At 42.0% G+C, this 22,373-nt stretch overlaps 1 protein-coding gene and 1 long non-coding RNA gene across 4 annotated transcripts in view; one reads left to right on the top strand and one right to left on the bottom strand.

The window, feature by feature from the left end:
- Positions 1–22,301, top strand: part of LOC26515594 — a 147,509-nt gene extending 125,208 nt beyond the window's left edge. The window contains exons 2-4 of one of the 3 annotated variants that reach the window (XR_004310818.2): positions 13,374–16,294; positions 16,489–17,384; positions 17,674–22,301. This is a non-coding gene — a long non-coding RNA (uncharacterized LOC26515594). Of the gene's footprint in view, positions 1–13,373; positions 16,295–16,488; positions 17,385–17,596 lie in introns of those variants that run through there. The other 2 variants (XR_001408870.3, XR_006507117.1) reach the window with 2 other exon arrangements.
- On the bottom strand, positions 5,074–8,231 carry LOC6506755 (zygotic gap protein knirps). Its single transcript, XM_001957267.4, has 3 exons — positions 7,845–8,231; positions 7,017–7,094; positions 5,074–6,886 (listed from the first exon to the last, which is right to left on the bottom strand). Exons 2-3 carry the CDS (start codon positions 7,092–7,094, stop codon positions 5,639–5,641), a joined length of 1,326 nt encoding a protein of 441 aa, XP_001957303.2. The 5' UTR covers positions 7,845–8,231; the 3' UTR covers positions 5,074–5,638.
- Positions 22,302–22,373: the final 72 nt, after the last annotated feature.

The following is a 22,373-nucleotide window of genomic DNA, read 5'->3' as shown; positions in this document are numbered from 1 at the left end:
TCCCTGTCTCCCGATCGCCGATCGCCGGAATGAGGAGCTCCTGCTGCGGTGGTCGATACTCAACGCTGCTGATGCCCAGATCGTGGGTTTTCCCACTAAAATTTTTGACTTTTTGACTTCTTTACGAGCTATCAAAATCACTTGCGGCCCAGCCTCACGCAGGCCTTTAAATCTAATTTCGTTTCTTTACTTTTTTTTGTGTTCAAAAATAAATAAGGGTAACAAGATAAGACAGGGCACTAAAAAAAAACCAAACAACCAATAATCAGGGAGTCAGATAGGCAAGGGCACTCGAAGAAAATTCTACAAACTGTTTCGAAAACTAGAAGATAATCTTTAAGAGAAGAAACAAAGAACAGTTTTAGATGATTCTTTTGATTTAAGGACATTTTGTAGAATAATGTACCTTGTTCTCTTGTAAATTTTTTCAAGTGCACTTGCTCCGATAAGGATCTCAGCTCCGAGTTGATTTGAGCTCGAGTTCGTTAGGCGTTTTGTCCTCGTAAATGTTCGAGGTGCTGGCTGCACAAATTAATATTGTGGATTGCGGTGTGAGGTCCTGGGTCCTCGGACATTGGACAATATGAGGACCAAGGAGTAAGGAGTGAGGAGCGAGGCTTGTGGAGAGGCACACACTGTCGGGGGCCAAACATACACCGTAAACGAAGACAAAAGGACATCATCAGGCAACCAGAACAGAACAATGGGCAAATTTGTCGTAAAGAAGCAGGCCCCAGAGAGAAAGTCCACGGAAGGATTTATGCAGCTGTAACCGTGTCTGGGTTAGGTCAACCCGATCATGGTCATCATCTGGTACGACGATGATAATAATGATGATGAGGATGATGGCAGCCGTGGACCAGGCTCAACTTTATCGTTGGCATGCGTATGCTTGACCTGTAAGTTCACTGGACACGCATGCGCCTCTGCCAGGCAAAGGCATTTTTTGAACAGATTTTAAACAGAGAAAGATAATAGACCCTGGGGATATCCTATAAAAATATAAAAGTTAAAATTGAGAAAAAGAAACCCTATTTTAATACCTAAATGAGCACTGCATCTAATATTTTTAACAAACAAAAACAAACACTGATTCATATTTATAGCTCTTGTAGTTTATTATGAAATATAATTAAATAGCATATATTTCTGAGACTCTGATGCCTATTTAAGCCCTTTTATCGAATATACCCTTTAAATAACAACCTGATGGTCATCAAAAATCCGCAAAAGAACAAAATACAACAAAAAAAAAACAAAGCAGATACCATAAGACCGGATCAGGTCGTACCTTAATCGCAGCACTTTAATCGACACGCAAAGTTCGTTTAAGTTAAATAAACGTTTAAACGAGAACACGGCGCGCGAAGGGAATGGCACTGGCTCTGGCACTGGCAGTGTTACTGGCTAAAAGCAAAGAGCCAAACTGAGAATGAGAATGGGCCTGAAATTGGGAATGAGACTGGGAATGGGCCAGAAACAAGCCAACGGCATGCGCTACACGCAGAACTTGTCCGAGGAGCAGATCCCAATGAGACCCCGAAGAATCGGTGGAAGGGCTTTAAGCTCCAAGTCAAATACAAAATAAAAGAAGAAAAAAAAGAATCAGAAACAGAATGCGTGCCCCGGCTGGGTGTGTACGAAATGTTTAAATTAAGGTGCATATCAAGTGCACCAGATCACTAATTACCAGCGCCAGCTAAGGTCCAGGTTCTTCTTCGGGTCGGGAATCAAGAATCGGCAATCAGGAATCCCTTTTGGCCAGCTCCCATCTCGTGTGAGCCAAGCGCCTCCAAAACCTGGCTGGCAGATTCTGGCAGTTTGTTTTTCCATTCAATCCGATCCACAAAACGGAGGTTAAAGGTGGCGGCGGCGGCAGCGGAATCGAAATCAATAAAGATGAGCCTCCGATTGGGAGTGTGCTATGTGATTTGGCCAGCTCTCAGGCGGCTTTAAGTGGGTTAATGTCTTCCTGGCTGGAAGAACAATGGAACTGTCCGTCATCCGATCGGATCTTGGGATAGCACTAAGAAATGCAGTCGGAATATGGCTGAGCAGAGAGTGTAGGGCGTTGGGGTCAAGTGGAAAGTGCAATATATGGCAGGTCATTGAATTATTTATACTCCTTGTTAAAAAATAAGGTTAATTATTTTATTGTAAAATAAATAAACATCCAGCCCATCAAATTCCTTAATGATTTTTTAAAAAAAAAAAAGATATATACACACGCCTCTATGGAAACGATTGAATACTTCAAGCCGTACCAGACTGAACTTTTGCTTCCTCAATCCTAGTCCGTCTCCTTGAAAGTTAATGATCGCTCCTCTTCAGCGGTTGAAGATATTAATATAAGCGGTATGTCATAGTTTGTTTTGACTATTTGTCAGCCGGGTTGTGCGAGTCTAAGAACACGCCCCATTACCCTCTAGAGAAGCTTGGCAGTAATTAAGGCCGCTACCGGAGGCGCCGAACCAGCAGTCGCCGAGAAGCATTGACTCTGTTCAGATTGCTGCTGACTTGCCTTTAACAAAATTTTATGCAAATTTTTGCATAATTTCTCATTAGAAACATGTTTCCACCTTTATAATGTGTCAATAATATTTGTGTTGGTTTTTTATTTTTATATATTGCTTGTCCAAATCCATTGTCAGCTTCAAATGCAAATTGGGAATTTATTTTTCAGCGATGCCACTCCACTCCAGGTGCAATTATTTAATTTAATAAACATGTTCTTACGGCTCGCGTATTATATATGTTTTGCATGCATTAATTTGAAAGCCATAATCGAAGGAACATTAGCATTGCGAACGGTGATAAATAATTGAATGGGACTGTGCAGGTGCTTGTCTCGATTCTTGAACTATTTTTAAAGATGTGCTCAGAGTCAGACTCAGAGTCAAAGTCAGAGACAGTCTTTGTTCATTGTATCGCCTGGAACTCTATTAGTGATGCATCTATCATGGATCACACACTGGCACAACGTGGGGTCAATAAAGCATCTCGAAAGTCGCCTTTGGCGCCAGGTAACCCGATCTAGCCCGCTTGTCTGCGCTCATTTTCGATTGGCGCCTGCATTTTGACAGTCAATAAAATTTTGAAATGTTATACTTTTGGACCATTTTTATGCTGAATCGATTTTATTTCTCTCCGCTCGTCTCATTCTTCTCGTCTTTGTTGTCTAAATGGCTTTTTGATTGGAGAGATTGGGGCGATGAGACAAATGAACCACTTTTTCAGTTTGACAGCGCCAGTTGAACCCAAAAAAAAAACACACACAAAATAGTCAGGGAAAACAAAAGACTTAGGCAACGAACTTGACGAATCATATGATACACCAAAGCGTCTTGTGTTTATCGAGGGTGTGTGCTTTAATCGCTTTGGGAGTGACCTAAACTAGTGACGTTTAGATAATCTAGTTCCCAAACAAAAGACTTAAGCAACGAACTTGAAGGAAAACTTTAAAATGGCTTTAGAAGTTCTTGGATTTAGAGGTCTTTAAATTGGAAAACATGTTTATATTTTAGGCACATTTTCTTACATTTTAATTTATTTCCTTATGCCAACTCATTTTAAAAATCATAATTAATTTAAAACCTACTTAAGAATGTGTTGACTTCTCCGGCTTGAATTTATTGCATTTTATTTTTTGTGACTCTTTTTTTCTCTACTATGATATGACTCTTTAATAAACTATAAAAATAAATTTAGAAACAATGACGAGAAAACACACATTGGAATGCGATCGATCGACAAAGCCACAATGGCGTGCGCTGCTCACCCACCTCCCCTATGCCCCGCCTGCAAGCCCCTTCTCCGCCGAAGGCGACCCTATCATGCATATTGATGATACGCGGTATGTTGCGGGCTCATCTCTACGGCACAAACCCACCTTGATGGTTTATTTATTGTCACCCGTCGAGGCGTCAACTGCCAGATTTTTTTTGTCGATACTCGGGCATTACGATTTTGCATCCCAGACCCCGGAATCCTGCATAACTTTCCAGCCGACCCATTCATCATCGGGTGGATCCAGTGGTGGATATAGTGGATCCAGCAGAAGTTAAGCCGTCGGGCCATAAACCAAGTTCGGAGCGGTCGCTCTGGCTAATTAAGCGATTAAAATTCTGGCCAACAACGGGGCGTATGACTGTTGTATGTGTTAATATAAAGTTTATTATTTGAAGCAGCACGTGGTCGCACTGCCAGGCAGAATCAGTGCCTACAACTGGCCCATATCGAAGGCATGGGCCGAGGCATAGGCATTAGACATAGGCCTAATGGTCATGACCGCAGCATATAAAACAGGGTGCCCGGTGGTGAATCCGGGCGGTTGGGCGATCGGTCGGGTGGCTGGGTGGTTGGGCGGTTGTGCCGGTCGGACAAATATCTGTGCGTAACATTTGTGGCATTTTTAATTTACTATACGGCAATCGCGATTGCAATGGGCAGACACAAAAGCACTTAACGGCTGCTATATCGGTTTTATTATCGGCCATCGGCCATCCCCGATCGACTTGCAACCGAATGTTGATTGAATTTATGCCAAAGCATTTGTTTCCATTTTGTTTCTTTTTGGTGTTGCCATTGACAGGCCACGCCCATTTGGCCCGTGGTTATGAAAACCAAGCAGAGTGGGTGGAGGTGGTTGGTGGAAGGTATCTTTGGAGCCAAAGATACCGCCGATCAGATATATGAACGAACAGAACTGATTTTGAAACAAGAATGATGGCAGAATAACAAAATAATTTATTAGCTTTGATCCTAGGAATGTGCGGTAGCCAAAGAACTTTGTTGACAGCTAATAGATACATCCGAGAGATAGTTTTGGATATTGGGGCATGCTTTGGTTGGAATATTTCTTTGGTTCAGGCTATTTCAGATTTTATTTAAATTTTGTATGATAAGCTTGATAAAATGGTAGTCCCTTAAAAGGTTCTAGTAGTTCTTAGTAGTTTAAGAACCATAGTTTGAGGGTAAAAAGTTGAAGGCTTAATTTTTATTCATTCCCAAAAAGAGATCTCTTAAAATTTATTTCCATAAACCTTCTAAAAATATTCAAAAAACACAGAAGTATTTAATTTTTAATCATTTTTATTTCTCTTTCATAAAATTAAAAGCCAATCGTTAGGGATAAAGAGTAACTAGGACTAAAATACAATAAAATACTTAGACACAATTAAGATCATGCTTAGACTTAACAATTCTATGTACAATAGTGTTTCGAGGGTGGGAATGACAACTAACTCCTAACTCTTCCGCTTCCTTCTAGCTTTAAATACAATTGCAAACAGGCTCAAATAAATATTTACAATTTTTTAACGTTTCATAAAAATAATTTTTGGGTTTGAGCTCAATAGTTTTTAGGTGTTTCTGTGTGTGTGTGTTGTGTAGGTGTGTTTGTGATGGTGTGAGTGCATTGCAACTACCTGGCTGGCTGTCTCCTTCTCATTCTCTCTTTCCAGCGAAACCAGTCTCTCCCCGTCTCGTTCATGTCTGCCAGGTGTGAGCGAGCACACCGACAAAATTTACATTTTCTCGAACTAACAAAAAAAAGTACACTAAACTTTAAAACAACAACAACGGTCTATGGGGCTGTGGGGGCTCCTCCCATCGAAATGAGATTTCTCGCGCCTTTCTCTTAGACGCACACGAAAATGCCCCGCATGGCACTGGCTGCATTGTGGGAGACTGCGAAGCCACCAAAGTGGGTGGAATCCGCACCACCCAGCTTCTGTCGCTTCACCTCGGCGTGGTGGGTGGCGGGCGGCGACTGGGAGTGCGAGTGGGAGGAACTGCTGGTGTACTCCGCTTCCACGTGGAAGTACTTCCGGCGGGGTGCCGACTCCAGATCCTGATCCTCGCTGCCGCTGTCATTGAAGCTGTGCACCGAGCTCCTCGACGTCTTCATGCTCAAGTCCATGGGACCCTCCTGAGTGGTGGCTGGAGGTGTGGCGGGCTGGGCGATGGGTGCTGGGGTGGTTTCTCCGCCAATCGAGCACACGGACACCGGCGAGAGGCTCTGCATCTTGGCAGCGAAACTAAGCGGGCTGCTGGGGGAGCTGGAGTGCAGCTGCTGGGTGGGCGTGGCACGGATAGCGATGGGATGCAGGAGGCTGCCGGACTGGTGGCTGTGCACGGACTGCACATCCTCCTCGGGCAGGCACACGTCGATGGGGGTCTGGCGAGCGGAGTTGGTGGGCTGGGGCACTTGCACTGGGGCGGCGACACCGCTGACCGGGCTGTAGCGGCTCTGGGACTCCACCGAGCCGGCCGAGTCTACGCTCTGGCGGTGCTTGTACATCTCCTGACGGTAGGCGGCGTCGGCTGCCGAGGCGGCTGCGGCCGCTGCCGAGGCATGGTAGCCGGGGAAGAGCAGGTGCGGGGGCAGCGGGAATGGAGACTGGTGCGGGGCAACACCACCCATCATGCTGAAGAAGGGCAGGGCGGCAGCGTGCTCGGGAAGATAGCCGGGGTAGCCCAGGAGCGGCATGTGTGGGTGGCCGCGCTGAGCAGCTGCGGCGGCTGCCTGCTGCTGCTGATGGTGGTGCAGATGGGCGGCTGCCGCTGCCATGTCTCCGAAACCGGGGGTGTGTGGGGAGCCCACCGGCGAGGCGGCCGAGGGAGCTGTGGCGCCACCAACCTGGCTGGGTGGTGCCTTTCCTGCGGCGGCTGCTGCCTGCTCGTGCTCCTGCAGGAGGCAGTGGATCTTGAACCAGTTGGAGCGGCGTCCGTAGCGGGATCCGCCCTTGGACATGCCCACATTGTAGCACTTGCGCAAGCGGCAGGCCTTGCAGGTGGTCCTGTTCTTCTTGTCGATGATGCACTTGCCCTCGTTCTTGCACTCGCTAATGGTGCTGATGTTGTTGTAGGATCTTCCAAAGAATGACTGTAAATGAAAGAAAAAATAATTGATTAAAATCATGATGATAAAGATTTCAAGAATGAAATTTCCGCTCCCTTAACTCTTTTTTTTTGCGAAAATGTTCCTTCATTCACGTTTTAGAGACACAACTTACCTTGCAGCCCTCGCAGGTGAAGGCGCCAAAATGGAAGCCCGCCGCCGGCTCTCCGCACACTTTGCATGTCTGGTTCATCTGTAAGTGAATAAATAAATCCCACGTTAGTAAGGGTTTAATCCATTGACTGATAAGTCTTAATCCATAGTGAGGTGAGACGTTTTCTGGACACTAACCAAGTTGAACACCATCTTGTACTGCTGATCTTGTGTGGAATATTGTGTGTTTTTCTCTTCGATCTCTGTGATCTGTTCGTCTAGAATGCTGCTGAGCAACTGATGTCGGACTAAGGGCCGACAGGATATTTATACCGAAGGAACTCACGAAGTATCTGCAGGATGGACGTGCAGACAGTTTCGTTTTTTATGATCAGAGACAGCAGACAACAGGCCAAAAAACTTAAGCTGCCGGATTATGCAACCCTATGCGTTCATTTTCATTTTTTCGCACTGCCCAGTCATAAAACTCAGGTAGATTTCCTTTTTTAGATGAAGTCATTACGAGGAGTTTGTCGCGCTGTTCCCTAAAAAAATGCAGCAGTCCTTGACGTTCGACCATAAAACACACACATTTCCCAAGTCAAAAAAATAGATATTTTGGTTTATGAACAATTTTTTTTTGTCCTTTGCGTGTGTTTTTTTTTAAGGAAAGATGGAAATGTGCAGCAAGATTTTCGCGAGAAACTGTAAAAAATAAAAGTAGTGCACAAGGGATCATAAAATTCGCCGTCGGCCGCGACCCAAAAATAAAAACCGTGAATTGACTTTCGGACAAGATCTCTCCCCCATCTCTTTCACTTTCCCAATAGCTGTTTTTTTCTGAACTTACCTTAATTTTTTTGTAGGTCTGGTTTTGACCGGGAACTGGGTTTAACGATGGTTTTTTAATTGCAGCGATTCCCGATCGTTGCTAAACGTTGGCTCACTGTTGCAGATTTTTTGCTTTTCCGGGTTTTCTTTTTAGTATTTTTTTTCAACACTTTTAGATCAGTCTCTGTTTATTTTCACACTTGGGAAACTTGACAGTTTTTTTTGTATTGATTGGATACGATGGTTTTCGAAATGCGACGAAACGCGCTGGTGGAACTCTCGATGTGTGTAACTGACACTTCGGCTACTAACTGACGACTGATTTCTGGCTGAGAGCATCGACTGGCAAGAAGCGTTTCTGTGTATCACTGGTCGAACTCTTTGGCTTATGTACGGGCCCTACTCACACACTCACTCGTCGACGTCGTCGTCGTGGGGTTACCAGTTTCCCAGTTTCCAGTTCGAGCAGCTCTCTGATAAATCACGGCTAAAACCACCACCATGCCCCGAGATCGGAGAGCGATCAAAAACTCACTCGAATACGCACACATGCGCACCGCACTCGACTCCGGCCAAGTCTTGAGCCTCTGTTATCGGCCTGTTAACAGTATCTCGGATGTGAATGAAAAATACTCACTCGAAAGATACATTGATCGCTCCATCTCTCTCTGGTTGTATATTTCTGGGGGAATCGCTCGATTTGCATTGCTCTGATATTATTCGTTATTCGGTTATTTATTAAAGAAACTCGCCCGCAAAAGGGCGGCTAAATTTCTCACTCACACAGATACACTCGCACTCCACAGCACCCCTTGTCCGCCAGCTATTGACTTCATTTTTAACATTTTCTCATTTTATTTGGCATGGGCGGAGCCTTTTTTTAGCCCGCTGGAAATCGAAATGGTCGAAGGCCCCAAAACTCAAGTGGAGTTGACCGAAAGACCGACGGATTTTTGACAGACTTGGCTTGACAGGCAGATAATTTTTAAAATTAACAACAAATATTCATTTCCCGACAGACTTCATCTTTTCTAATAATATTTTATATCAATTTAATTCCTATATCTAACCCTTTCTTTAAAGTCAACTACAAATATTATTACCCCTTTTTTCCTAAACAAAGAATCTTATGGTAGCACTTAACTCTTTTTATGAATATTTATTGATGTTTGCTATGAGAGAGCTACCTGTTCTCAGTTAACCCTTTTGTGTTTAACCCTTTTATGGATCCTCATTGTCCCGAAAGGGTTGACCATCGACTAAAATGAACAAGAACCTTGACTTTTTGACCAAAAACCCATCTAGGGTTAGTTATAACCCTTATTAGGAAATAGATTATTCCATCGGCTAAGTTAAGAGTGCAGTTTCCAGCAGATTTTTAAAAAATCGTTAGGAAACTTCTAGGAATATTCTCGGGTTTACTTTCAATTGTTGCATCAACCAGAGCTCTTCCAAGTAAACGAGGAAAATCTCACAAAAGGCTTGTAAAAAAGTCAAAAAGTAACTAGAACCATCCTTCGGTATATCCTTCTCTATCGTCCACCCAACCCTCCAACCAACCAAGCAAGCAAACGCCCACCACCTTTTTTTTCTAATCGATTCATTTTTATGGTCCTTGCCCGGTTCAGTCTGGTCCTTTACCATTTTTTTCCTCTATTTTCTCACACACCATAAAAAAACGAGCGTTTGGCAAAAATTCTGTAAAAAATTGCTGTTGAAACATTTTCGCGAATTTCCGCACAAGCAAATGGGTAATTTTCCCCGAGTAATTAGTTAGCCCGAAAGGAGAAGAGGCCGAAATACAAAAAAAAAATGAGGACAATGTGACTTTAATCCGGTTTAATCCCCGGATTAAGTTTTTTGCCGCCCGGCAACGCGCTCGGCGCGCAAAAAAAAAACCGAGCCGAGTGTCGCGTCCGCCGTCATAATTATGATCCTAGGATAATCTTAGGCTTAGGTAAGCTGATCCTGCGATTAGGTAACGAAATCGCGAGCTTAGGTAGCCACAAGAATTGCCCTAAAAAAATCAGCTTGCCCGCTGAGGATTTTTTCGGCCCGAAAGTGGCCGATATGATGGTCATAAAGTCGGGCCCGTAACCATAAAAAGTCGAGCAGCCGATGGCCATAACCCGAGCCAATGCAGAGCACCTCACCCATCCGCTCATGCCCACTTTTTTTAAGTGGAAAAAGGATGAAATGGTTCCTTTTTTTTTTTTTAAATATTTGTGTTTTTTGGCATATGTCTTCTCTCGAGCCAGGACCTCATATAAAAAAGTCAATTGCCCGTTCGAGTTGCGTAAAAAAATGACTTTGTCTGCTCGGCTGAGAATTTCCAAGGAAATCTTCCACAAGGTCACTCTTGACAGGAGGTTAAAAAATCGTGGATCGGTAAAAAACATAATAATAAAAAAGTAACGCACATTTCTGAGCTGACTTTTTGACTTTTCAACTTTTTTAATTGCCCGATGTCGTAAATGAGTAAAAAACTGACGGAAATGCTAGCTACTAAATTATGCCTATATGACCGGACCAGGTAGCCCCCTCCCTTTCCGCCCCCTGCCAGATTCACGGCTATTCGATTCCGGCTATAGCCCATCAGCCTCAAAATGTCAGAGTCAGAGTCAGAGGAGTCAAGAGCCGTTCGCATTTACATAGATTTGATTGCATCATTTTGGCCAAATGACTGTATAACCAGCACATATCAATCAAACGACCCCAGACGACGACTCGATCTGGGTTCGAACTTGTTCGGATTTCGATTCGGTGTTCAGTTTTCAGTTTTTTTTTTTTATTTTTATCAGTTTTGGGACTCGTGTTCGCTCTCAAAAGTAATTTGCATATTTTTGATTTAACAGCTCGGACTTGGCATTTTGTTGTGGCATCATTGTTATTGTGATTATGTGCGAAGAATTTGCATTTTCAATGTCCTACACAGCCGGCGATCTGGTCTTTCTGGCCCGACCTGGTCCACAAAGATAAGGCTTGAGCTCGTGGCTGCTAAATGTTTTTTATGGCCAAGATTACAATTAGTAAATTAATAGCTCGCCGGCCACAGATTTAGGCATAATCCCTCAGATAAACCAATGAATCACATCACATTGGATAACAACGGAATCGAGCCGGGGATTGAGATGTATTCATTATATCCGATGACTCGAAGTTTCATTATATATCGTACATATAGTAAAAATAGCTTTGATGACCGGCGACGTGCAACGGCAGGAGAATCTCAGTTTTATCTTTTTTTTTGTTATATAAAGAGAAGGCGGAAAATATTTATCGTCTACAAACAGTTTTTCTATTGCACCCGGGTGTAAATTGAGAACTATTGAAGCTGAGCACTATTATTATCCAGTCTCGTTGGGAATGTGTTGGCTTTACGATTTTTATCGAAATGTTTTTAAAGTGGGTTTCAAGGGCAAGATGTATTTTTTTAGAAGAATTTATTGCTCTCTGTTAAGGCTGAGTTATATCTGTAATGCTGTCAGAAATATTACTTTATAAGTACTAATTTTATAGCTCATATAATAATTTAACTACCCAATTCGAAATATAATACGCATTATATTTATTTTTGCACAGTTTTGCGAAAAATTAGAAATTCAGCCAGGGGGGGAAAAGTCAATAAAACTTGTTTGGCTAATTTCTCATGGCATCTGGAAGTTCTCCACTCCGGGCACTCCAGCCACTTTGTGTGCTGGATGTGTTTGGCTTTTGATATGTTGTTGGTTCGGTTTGGCCTGACAAATGTCTAATGTTTAATTGTGTTTCGGTAATGTCTTCATTACGCTTTCGTTGTTCTTCAGTCTGCACCTCGAAAACCCGTTCGGGCTGTGCATTTATTTGATATATGGCCATCGTTTATTGATTCTCTCGACGGGGATTTAGATTCTTCTCAGCTAGTAGTAGTAGTAGAGTGTGGCTTATCACTGGATCGGACAATTGATATTGTATTGGAATTATGAAATTATGCAAATTCCCAAAAATATGATTATTGATGGCAGCTATTCTCTCGCTCAAACTCAAATAAAAGGCAGCAGCATCAGTATCAAAAGGGGTTGAAATCAGTAGAGACAGCATTTTTCTGATCATAAGACTTTTGGCAAATATGAGATTTATAATCGAGTGTGACAGCATAAATAATAATTACGTTACAATTATGACAGCAGGGCGTAGCTGTGTTCGAAATGATCAGTTTCCGTTTTAAGCCTTTGGCCAAATCTCCGAGTTTTCCAAATGGAGTTTCCCTCAATTGTAGAGAGTCTGGTTTGGACCAACGCCAAACTTCCCACGGATCACAGTTCGAAGATCTTCGATCTGAGATCGCCAGATCGCTAACGATATGTTAATGTTGGCCAAGTACCCACATGTTTGAGATTAGACTCTCGGACTTGGCCCTGGGATTGGGCAAAACCCCCTAGCGGAAGTTGAATCTGCGGTTTGCCAATCAAATTTCCAGCCAGCCGGGAAACGCTGCAAATTTTCCAAAGCGTTTCACGGTTTTTCACACACTCTTCGGTCCACCACTCGTTTGGCTGATCTCAATTAAATCCGGGACTTGTTTGATCAGATCCTGGCTTTGGAAATTACACAAATTGCACAAGTTAGCCGGACGAGTCCAGGCCAACCTAGGATGACTGGCTGGCTGACTGACTGCCTGGCAAAACACGGACTACTAATCCTGGTCTAATGCTCGATAATCTATCGAAGCCGCAAAGCAAGTTAAGCTAACTGGGAAAAAACGCAGTCAATGGACAGTCTGCCGGGTTATTCCCGCTCCTCACTGGGCATCTGATCTGCGGAGGTCCTGCCGGATCGATCTTACTCCGAACTGAGATTAGCCAACATGACTTTGGTTATACCCAGGCCGGAGAGTTGGTCTATAAGATTATAATTATCGCGTCGAAAGCAGGAAATAATGTGCTTTGAAATGGAAAATAATCACGCATTTCTTCGAAGTATAAATATTAATTTAGTGATATTTTTCTGTTCCATTTTTTTGTACTCATGAATGAATGATAGCCTTCCACGTTTCCTAAATCTAATTTCCTATTTCTGGCACGATCGATTCAATCATAAAACTCATCTATGATTCCCAGGCAATTGCAACAAGTCCATGGCCCACACAAGTATGTTTCCTGGAAGCATATTTCATTGATTGTAAATATGATTTCACTTATCGATTTAAATGATCGTCCATAAAAATTCTGACCGGATACACCCCAAAACCCCTTCCCACCCACTGAAAACTCTTTGCTTCTCTTGGCTTTGAAAGTGTCATATGAAGATAGGCACTGGAAAAAATATTCATAAATAAAATAGTACACTTTTTTAACATATTTATTAAAAAATCATGTTCCTAAAAGTCAATAAAGTACTTGAAAAACATAAGTATAAGACGTCTACGTATAAGAAATCTAACCAGAACAAAGGGTTATTTGCTTGCAATACTTTTAAAAATTCAAATAAAATAGGAAAACCACTAATAGACATTTTATACTATGTTTTTAGATTTTCCCTAATATTTTTATCTATTTTTTTTTTACAGTGTACGGACCGTTCTGTGGCAACAAGTGCAGCAAACACCCCCAAAAGCGGCACCAGCGCCGTCCGCCGTCAACGTCATCGTTTGACTTTAGCTTTGGCCATAAGGTTCAGGCCAGAAAGTACTCAGTTATGCAAAACGCATTTGTGCAACGATCAGTGGGACTTGCAGGAGGAGCACAGGGGAGGATGGGAGGGGATCGTCGTCGACCATTGAACATCGAACGATCGTTCGGAATACGCCTTGGCATTCAGAACGCGGTGCATTTCCTGCCCGTCGACGGGTCAAAAAACTCGCCCACACTTCATAGACGGGTGAATGGAGCCGAGCGAGCCGCAAATGGCTAACTGTTACTGGGGCTTAATTAATTGAATGCCCTTTGGCCGATTTAAAATGCACCACAACGACCCATGATCGGCCATAAAGACGTCTGGCTGGCGCCGGTTGCCAGAATTTAGGGGTTTACCCTTCGATTTCCCAAGGCACCGAGGCGGTAGGACTCTCCTCCCAGAATAGTAATAGTATATAGTGCCCAACCACAACTACTACTCCATTCATACTCCGATCTGTTCCATTTCCAATTAGCTGCACGTTCGCTATGCTAATGACTCTTGTGATTCTTGGCCGCGTCTTCGATTGAGGCAACGATTTTTCCACCTTATCATGTCCTTCCGCCAGCTTTTCTGCTTTCGACTTGGCTTTTTCAGCGGCACTTTGAGGTGGCTTTTTTGACAAACTCACATGTCATTTGATTTTATGTTCACACGGGACAATTTATATGCTAATTTGCAGTGCGCATCAAAGGCGAGCCGTTGACGGTTGCCTCTGATGAAGGTGTTAGAGAAGTAATTACGCTGCATTTAAATGCTCAATTAGTGCGGCAACAGAGCTGCAACACAGTGCCTCCAATGTCTACAGTATGGCCTCCCCTTGGAGCTCCCTGTTCTCGGCTCCCCAACTCCCCAGGTGATTGGTGGAACCGCGCGCATGTCACAAACGATCTTTCCATTCATGTGGTTCGGCATCTCCAGTCTCGTTATCCACCCACAATTGTGGTTCAGTGGTTTCCATGCATCATGTGGCTAACGAGGAGTGAAATGGGTTCTCGAAATTCTAGAGAAGCTGTGGAACAAATCTAGATGGGAGACTGAGTCTTAAACCATCAAGGAGTTACAGGTTAAAAGTGTTATAACATTAGGTAGTTCTGAGGCCTTATATTCCTCGAAACAATAAAATATTCATATTTAAATTACTATAAAGCCTTTTCACAACCATGTTACATATGAAAATACTAATTTTTCCACCAACTTTTTCACCAGGACCTGTCAAGGGAAAGTTTTCTTCTGAAGCCTAACCCACTTTCTCAGGTTTCACTTGAGCTCCCTTATCTAACCAAATCCATTTAGCTATGTGGTCCATTTGGCTTTCAGTGCCTTTTCTGGCCAGACACTCGCACGCAAGATATATCTGAAAAGAAATATACAAAAAAAAAAAAACGAAAAAAAAAAACAGGGCCAACTCTAAGTGATCTCATGTCTTTCGTTGCAAAATGCTTTTGTCACCGTCCACTTTCCCAAGCCCAAGCCCACCAACTGGTCGCCTCCTTCGATTCGATCGCAAAGTAAACTCCTAAATTATAATAAACGTGTAATCGTAATGTGTGCTTATGAACATAATCTTTGGGTGATTTCGCATGAATTAGCGATGCTAAATGTCAAATCGAAACGATATCAGTGCAGTTCAAAAGCATCGCGACTCGCCGATCCCCTAACCGGTATACCAAAGTCATAAAAACGCAAAAAAAAATCGGAAAAAATGGAAAGAAACCAATCTGAGCCGGCGATTGATTCAAATGTGCATGCGAACGCATTTCGCAAATGCCAAACACACATAAAATCCAGAGTTGACTCACGGGAAATGGTGCACAGATCATGGGAGCAACTGGACACCAATGGTTTTGAATTGGAAATGCACTGAAAAATTATGAATTTTAAATTAAGTCTTTTTTTCAGAACTTATATATTGTCAAGAGAAAAAGCTTAACTTATTAATCTTAGCCAAAATATAAAAGGTATGCTTCTTACAATGTTTTTCCACATGTAAGGTCAGGGTTTGACAAATAATTAATACTATATTTTAACTAATAATAACCCTCTTTATTAACATTTAGTTTTCCTCAGTGCTGGACCACCTGGGAATGGGAACACGAGAAAGACTTTTGCACTTGTTCTGGCAGCCGAGCGGGTAAATAAAAACCAAATTTGCATAGCATTTTGTACACGGGACTGGGACTGAGGCTTGGGACTAAGAGGAGGTGGACTCTGGGCCTGATAAACTGGGGCTGCTCCAGGCAGGTGGCCTCACCTGAAGCTGTCCACTAAGGAGGAACATTTTGATGATCGCGTTGGACTTTTACGACACACTTTGTGGGTATTTATGCGGTGCATCTATCTATAACCGACTTGGGTGGTAAATCGAGCATTTCGGCCAGCCACTCATTAGCTCTGCCGGCCATAAATGTTTTGATTTGTGGCTAATTCCAAATTCAGTTTGCAACGGGTACAAAACAGCACCAACAACTAGAGTGACGGTTTAATGAGCCAAAAACAACATAGAACAAGAAAATAGTACAAGAAAAGTAAGGGAGTCGAACCCAGTTGAACTTTGACTCGGCGACTCTCAAGTGTTTAATGTGCTTTTGGACAGAAGACAGTGAGGGGGAGCTGCGAATGCAAAGTGGAATGCAAATCTTGTGAAAGCGATCGCGGCAAATTGAAAATCATATTTGTCTTGCCCAGCTCTCGCCTCTCTCCAGCAGCATTACAATCAAAATGTGGAACAAGTTCAATCGAAAGGCCCTTAGGGGCCCATGCCCAAAACGATCAGCGAAAGAAGCAAGCTACACTTTAGAAAAAAACATATATGTAAGTAAAAAGGGTATAAAGAGAGAAGAATTCTAATATAATATTCTAATTAAACTATAAATTTTTCTGGGAAGCTTTAAAACATTATTCAGTTGCTCTTTTTTCTATATTTATTCTTTCTGATTAAATAGGATAGTTACCTTCTAATACTCTCTATAACTACCTTTTAGATAAATTAAAAATCTTCCCTCCAGTGTAATAATTCAAAGCCAGGCCAAGGCGAGTCTACTCACAGGCTATCATCAAGCAGCCGGCCAGCATCGATGTGGCCCAAAAGCCTGGCCAAAACCAAAGCAAAACTCAAACCAAAAGCCCAAGACTCAAAGGCAAAGGCAAAGGCAAACCGCACCCGCACCACCAGATCGGCAGCAGCAGCAGCACCACCACCACCACAAAGAGCACCACTCGTGATCATTGTTTGATGTCTGGTGGATTGTGGTGCCATTTGGGCCGTGTGGGTGTGGGTGTCTGTGGGAGTTGAATGATCTTCGCCCAAACGCTTTCCCAGGCCCCGGACGCGGACTGAAGGCTGGACCCAATATGAAATCCGCGAACCCCAAATCCGAATCCGAATCGCAATCCAACTTTCGGGGCAGTTTTTGGAGCGAAAAGATAGGCAATTAATGATCTGGAAAGTGGTTTATCTGGAGGCTGTCAAAAGCAATATACACGTGGTCTATCCTCTCCTGCCACGAGATCATCTTCGTGTGTGGAGGCATTCTGCAAAGGTTTGTCAGCTCGTTGGCCTCGGTTTTGGTCACCAGGGCTTAATAACCGCAACAGCCCCGCGATATATCCTCGCCAGCCTATCCTCCTCCTTCCTATTCCAACTCTAGACTCGAAATCCCATAACGATAGCCACGATTCGATAAGTTTTTCTCACACACGAACCAAGGCAGCAAACAAAGGGAAAAGTGGAAAGTCGGAGGCGATTGCAAAGATCGCTGCGATCAAATATGTTATGGAAAATTGGGCACATACCGCAGATCGACGAGATGCGACCGGGCAGCGGCTATTGGCTCACTTTGATTTGTTTATTTCGATGCCACACGAACTACAGTGGAGTGTCCTTAAATGGGACTAACAGTAGGTGAGTAGAAAATTATAGTTCTTATTTTTTCATATTATACAAATTACCCTTTAAGTCTACCTATTTATTTTAAGTTTACTATTCAATATTCTAATGAAAAGAGCCTTTAATGTTAATTAAATCTAGGGTTGTAGGATTAATATATTAAACTTTAATTTTCACATTTTTATTAAAAATTATACTAACATAGATAACTACCAAACTATTTTTAGTATTAATTAGAAGAACCATTATCCTCTCAACTATATTCCGACTGTATCGTTTGCAATCCCATTCCAATGGCACACAGCTCCCTGGGCAGCAGTTTTCCGCTTGCTCCGGCTGCTTTTCTTGGCCACAGCTTGACCTTTCACTGGTGGCTCCGATTTGCCGGAAGCGCTCACCCAAAATATATCACCAAGCGAATATCTACAAAATGATGATTGGAGCAGCTACAGATCCAACCTCCAACAATGAGAGGGCACAGCTCGGAGCTTGTGGACTGGACTTGGCCAACTTGGAAAATTGTAAACAATATCTGTAAAAATAAAAACGCCCAACGCCGCCGAATGCACTGAATGCCCAAAAAAAAATAGTATCTTTTATAAAAATGCCCATTGTTGTCTTGCAAATGTAATGCAATGAGAGTCAGTCCGGAGTCAGTCAGTCAGGCACCCCGAGGGCATTACTTCAACTCCTCCGATTTCGGGAAGCATTTCGGGGCTGAAACCTTAGGAAGCCAGAGTTACTCTTTTCGGGGTTGGGCCCCTATCGAACTTGAGAGCTGCCCACGGAGGGTCAATCGCGTTGAACTAGTTAAATCATTTGAATAATCACTGCCGCATCGCAATAGAATTGAATTTGGGTTGAATTTGCATTGTTTAACATCTTTTTGGCTTTGGTAGCCCAACAGAAGGTGACCTCTATAATGGCTTTAAATAAAAAACTATATATTGTTGGGGTATTCGCAATCCAAACTAACTCTAAACTCCAAATAGAGCAATCAACCTGGCTATTTGTCAACTATCCTGACTTCGGAGAACCCACTTCTCACACTTTGCGTTACGATCAAAGTTAAATTCCAACGGATGATAGACCAGTTATGGCCTAACCATAAAATGCCATAAATTACTCTATTCCGATCCCAAATCGGGGGCTATCGTCGACGAGCAATCTCCGCCAGTCCGATCTGAATGCATCAACGTGCAGTCCTTACAAATTATGTTTAATTAAAATTTCTGTATTAAATATGACACAATGCTCCGAATTCCAATGTCCCAGGGATGAGAGACGAATGCGAATGCTGACTGTAATTATTATATAGCACCCAAGATCCCGATCCATTCAACAGGCTTGAGGACGGGGGATTGGGAACTGGGGACTGGCGACTGCCGATGCGTCTGGGGGCTGCATTTATGATTTTGTTTTATTTATAAAATGCCCAGCGATCAGTGGCCGCGTCCAATGATGATATTTACAATTTTCCCTGCCTCTTTATATCATTTTTTCATCGCCATGATTATTTTTTGCCCGCTTACATTTGTCGCATAGTTCGGATCTTGGCCAAAACCCAAGCGTCTGCCTTTGTCTGGCTTCGGAGCTGGCAGACTGGAAGGTTTCGCGCCCTGGGCAACAGCATCGGATGTCCATATCTGGTGTTATGACAAATGCTGTATGTAATTATGGTGCCTTCATGGCACTGATCTGCCCTCCTCTTTTCGGACTTTGGCTGCAAAAAGATATCAAAAATGTCGCATATTAATAATGCTCTCCATGGCGGGACACAGGACACGAAATACGTTTTGTGCCTTAATTAACCCTTTTTAAATTGGGCATAATTAGGGTGATGTATGAAACACTGAGAGAAGTTGTATACCTTGTTTTTATTTACTATTAAAGGCTAAAGAAATTTGAGAACAAATAACTTAAAATTTTAAAACATAAATCAATAACGTCTAAGCGAAGTATCAGTTGTCTTCTGACATCTAAAGATTAAATATTCTATTTTTTTCCTAAAAACCTTATTATTTTTCCCAAAGTGCCTGCGACATCCATCATCTCATCATTATATCATTCACATTCGTTAATATTTTTGAAATATTTTCGCGTAATTTGTTGATATCAATTTACACAGAGCTGCCCTTTTGGTCCTGGCCATAATTATATCATTTCGATTGATCAATGCGCCTCGCTCCTCTTCGTCGGGCAACCCGATATAGGTAGAGATATGTATATATATGAGGGATATAATGGGATGCCACAGATACCAGACAGAGATCCCATTGCCCTCGTTAAATTTGCAGTGTAAGATCGCTTAGCTCATTAGCTGGGCTCCAGTTAGAAGGCTTTGGCCACTGAAGGCACCCCGTACTGCCCAGCGGGTGTGCCTCTTGTATAATGTATAATTAAAGATCGGCTGCCCCCCTTTCCAACCTTTTTTAGCCACCAGCAGACAGGTGCAGGCGCGTTTTGTTACTCGGCCATTGTCCGTCACTTGACGATGATAAATGTGTCGCATGAGCCAGACATAAATGGTTTGATTTGGTGGCAGCATCCCCGGCACTACTCCCCTACCCATCGGAAGTCGTCAGCATCATCGCCTCTGGAGCCTCGGGATACCGATACCGAGAGTATTTAAAGCAACTTTCACACTACACTCAATTGTCTGTTTTAGGGCCAAGGCGCCCTAAAAGGCCAAAACACGCGCAGACTCAGCGGCCAGAGAGCTAAAAAAATGAGGAAAAATTATAAAATCAAGTGGTCTTGTCAGGCTGCCTAAGAATATAGTGATGGAGTAGAATTATACCCAGTACGGGTTATAAAAATTTAAGACTACAGAAATATATTTTATATATTTTTCAATGACTAGAAACATATTAAAATTTATTAGAAGTAAAAAAAAGTAAATCTTTATAGAATAGTTGAACCATTTCATCCAATTTTGCAACTACTCCTTTAATAAAATATATAATTAAATGATTATAAGAAACCTAATACCAAACAGTATGCAAAACCCTACCCCTTACAGGGTATAATAACAAAAGCTTAGTAATTTTTCCTTATACCATAGTATTTATTTGTATGCTGCACAAATTTGGACACATGTTGCATACCAAAAACTGTTGAACGTAAAAGGATATTTTTTGCCCCGATTCTCCGATCCCGATGACGCTCCCAGCCCGGCCCAGCAAACGCCAATAATTTATAAAGCGGACAATAAAATGTTATCAAACAAAAAAAATGTATATATATATATATATATTTATACAAACAAGCTGACTGAAAACAGGACCAAGAATCTGAATCTGAAGGGTCTGGGGAGGAAAAGAAAAAGGACAGAGTCGACAGGCTGAACTAAATGCCGCACGCCTGCGCATGTTGAACAAACCAAGTTCAGAAAAATATTCGAAAAAAAAATAAATAAAAATAAAGAAGATGGGAGATGGGGAGGTGGTGGGATCCTCCATGGCTCTGATGATATATGAAATCATATAACAGCAATCGGCAGGCCCAACAACAGCAACCCCGGCAAGGAGCTTCGCATAAAGTGTGTGTAGTTTATTAAGCGCGCCAAGAAAATGACACAACAACCACAGTGGCCTCGCCAGTTGTTGCTTTTCGCCACATAATTTATGGGGGCTTCAGTCCAGTTGGCTTAGAGCATTTGCCACAGTTTATTTATGAGGCAAACAAACCGACCAGAGATCAACGCCTCAATAGAAATGGAAATGAAGTTAACTCTATCAGCTTTGATGGGGAAACAATCGGCAGTCGAATAATAGAGCCAAACGAGCCAACGAAGATTTATATTGATTGGAGTAGTAGATGAACTAAATTACTACTAAATGGTAAAAATAGAGCACAATAAAGGGAACAAATATATATTATAAGTTTTTTGTACATCCAGTAATTAAACTCTTTTCAAAGAAAGTCAAATTCTACAAGCATATCGCTGATAGATCTCCCAAAACTTATTGTGAAAATTTTAAATTCCTAGCCATAACCATTTTGTTTTTTACCCTCAATAAATCACTTATCTATTAAAATATCGTAAATCAAATCCATAAAACTTATAAAATTCAGAAACCATTGCCAATCATCGAAAAGCTTCTACCCCTTCCCTTTAGCATTCCACATACAACAAAAAAATAAATAAAAAATCCACCTTCGTCACATGATATCCGAAGCAAGTAAAAAAAAAATACAAAAGAACCAATAAAAAATAAAATAAGCCAGAGCCAAAGCAAAGCCACATTTAAATAATTCACCAAAGGCATTCAATCTATATTTAAAGTGAAAATTGATCATAAAATTTGCAAGGCACGTTTCGGAATTAAATCATTTTAGTTGAGCATGAACGCGAGGGTTTCGTGCACTAAAAACAAAAACCGAAAAAACACAAACAAATAAATAAATTAAAAAAAAACCTCAATCAAATCTACGGCAATCTCGACTTTTAAATGATTTTTATAACACTTCTACGGCGGTTTTTCAATAAAACAAAAAAAAATTCGATGAATTTTATGGCGTGGCAAAAATTTAATGACATCGAATCGAACTCCCTCCCCATTGTTTCGCTTTTCTAATATACAAAAAGGCTTTAATGGATTTTTTGTTCGCTTCGGATCGGTTTGTGTTGTTCGTTTTATTTAAACATATAAACGGGACCATAAAAAAATACTACAGACCAAGAGACTCCCTGAAAGCGTGTTAAAAGTAGACTAATGGGTTTTAATTTAAGCCAACGAACCTTGGCTGGTTAGCTGAGCTTTTCTTCCAGAAGGGGAGGCCAAAAACAAGACAAAAAAATATATAATATAAAAGGGGGAAAAGTCAACCAAATAATTGAATAATTGTATTGGAGTGAGTGTGTTTGATAAACTTTCTCTGACGTCCATTCAAAATTAAATCACTTTACGCACTTTAGGCTCCGCCTTACCAGAGCTCCCCAAAAAAACAAAAAATATCAAAAGAAACAAAAATTCAAGATATTTATCTCGATTCATAGCG

Source organism: Drosophila ananassae, chromosome 2R, assembly GCF_017639315.1.
Source record: "Drosophila ananassae strain 14024-0371.13 chromosome 2R, ASM1763931v2, whole genome shotgun sequence".
In the NCBI taxonomy this organism is placed as follows: domain Eukaryota; kingdom Metazoa; phylum Arthropoda; class Insecta; order Diptera; family Drosophilidae; genus Drosophila; species Drosophila ananassae.
Note: the sequence above shows the minus strand (reverse complement) of the source record. Positions and strands in the feature narration are given on the sequence as shown.

Bases quoted from the DNA above. Each gene is read 5' to 3' on its own strand.
- LOC6506755 (XM_001957267.4), bottom strand. From the start codon at position 7,094: ATGAACCAGACATGCAAAGTGTGCGGAGAGCCGGCGGCGGGCTTCCAT. The intron at 6,887-7,016 runs GTAAGTTGTGTC...TTTCATTTACAG, and splicing joins TCACCTGCGAGGGCTGCAAG to TCATTCTTTGGAAGATCCTA.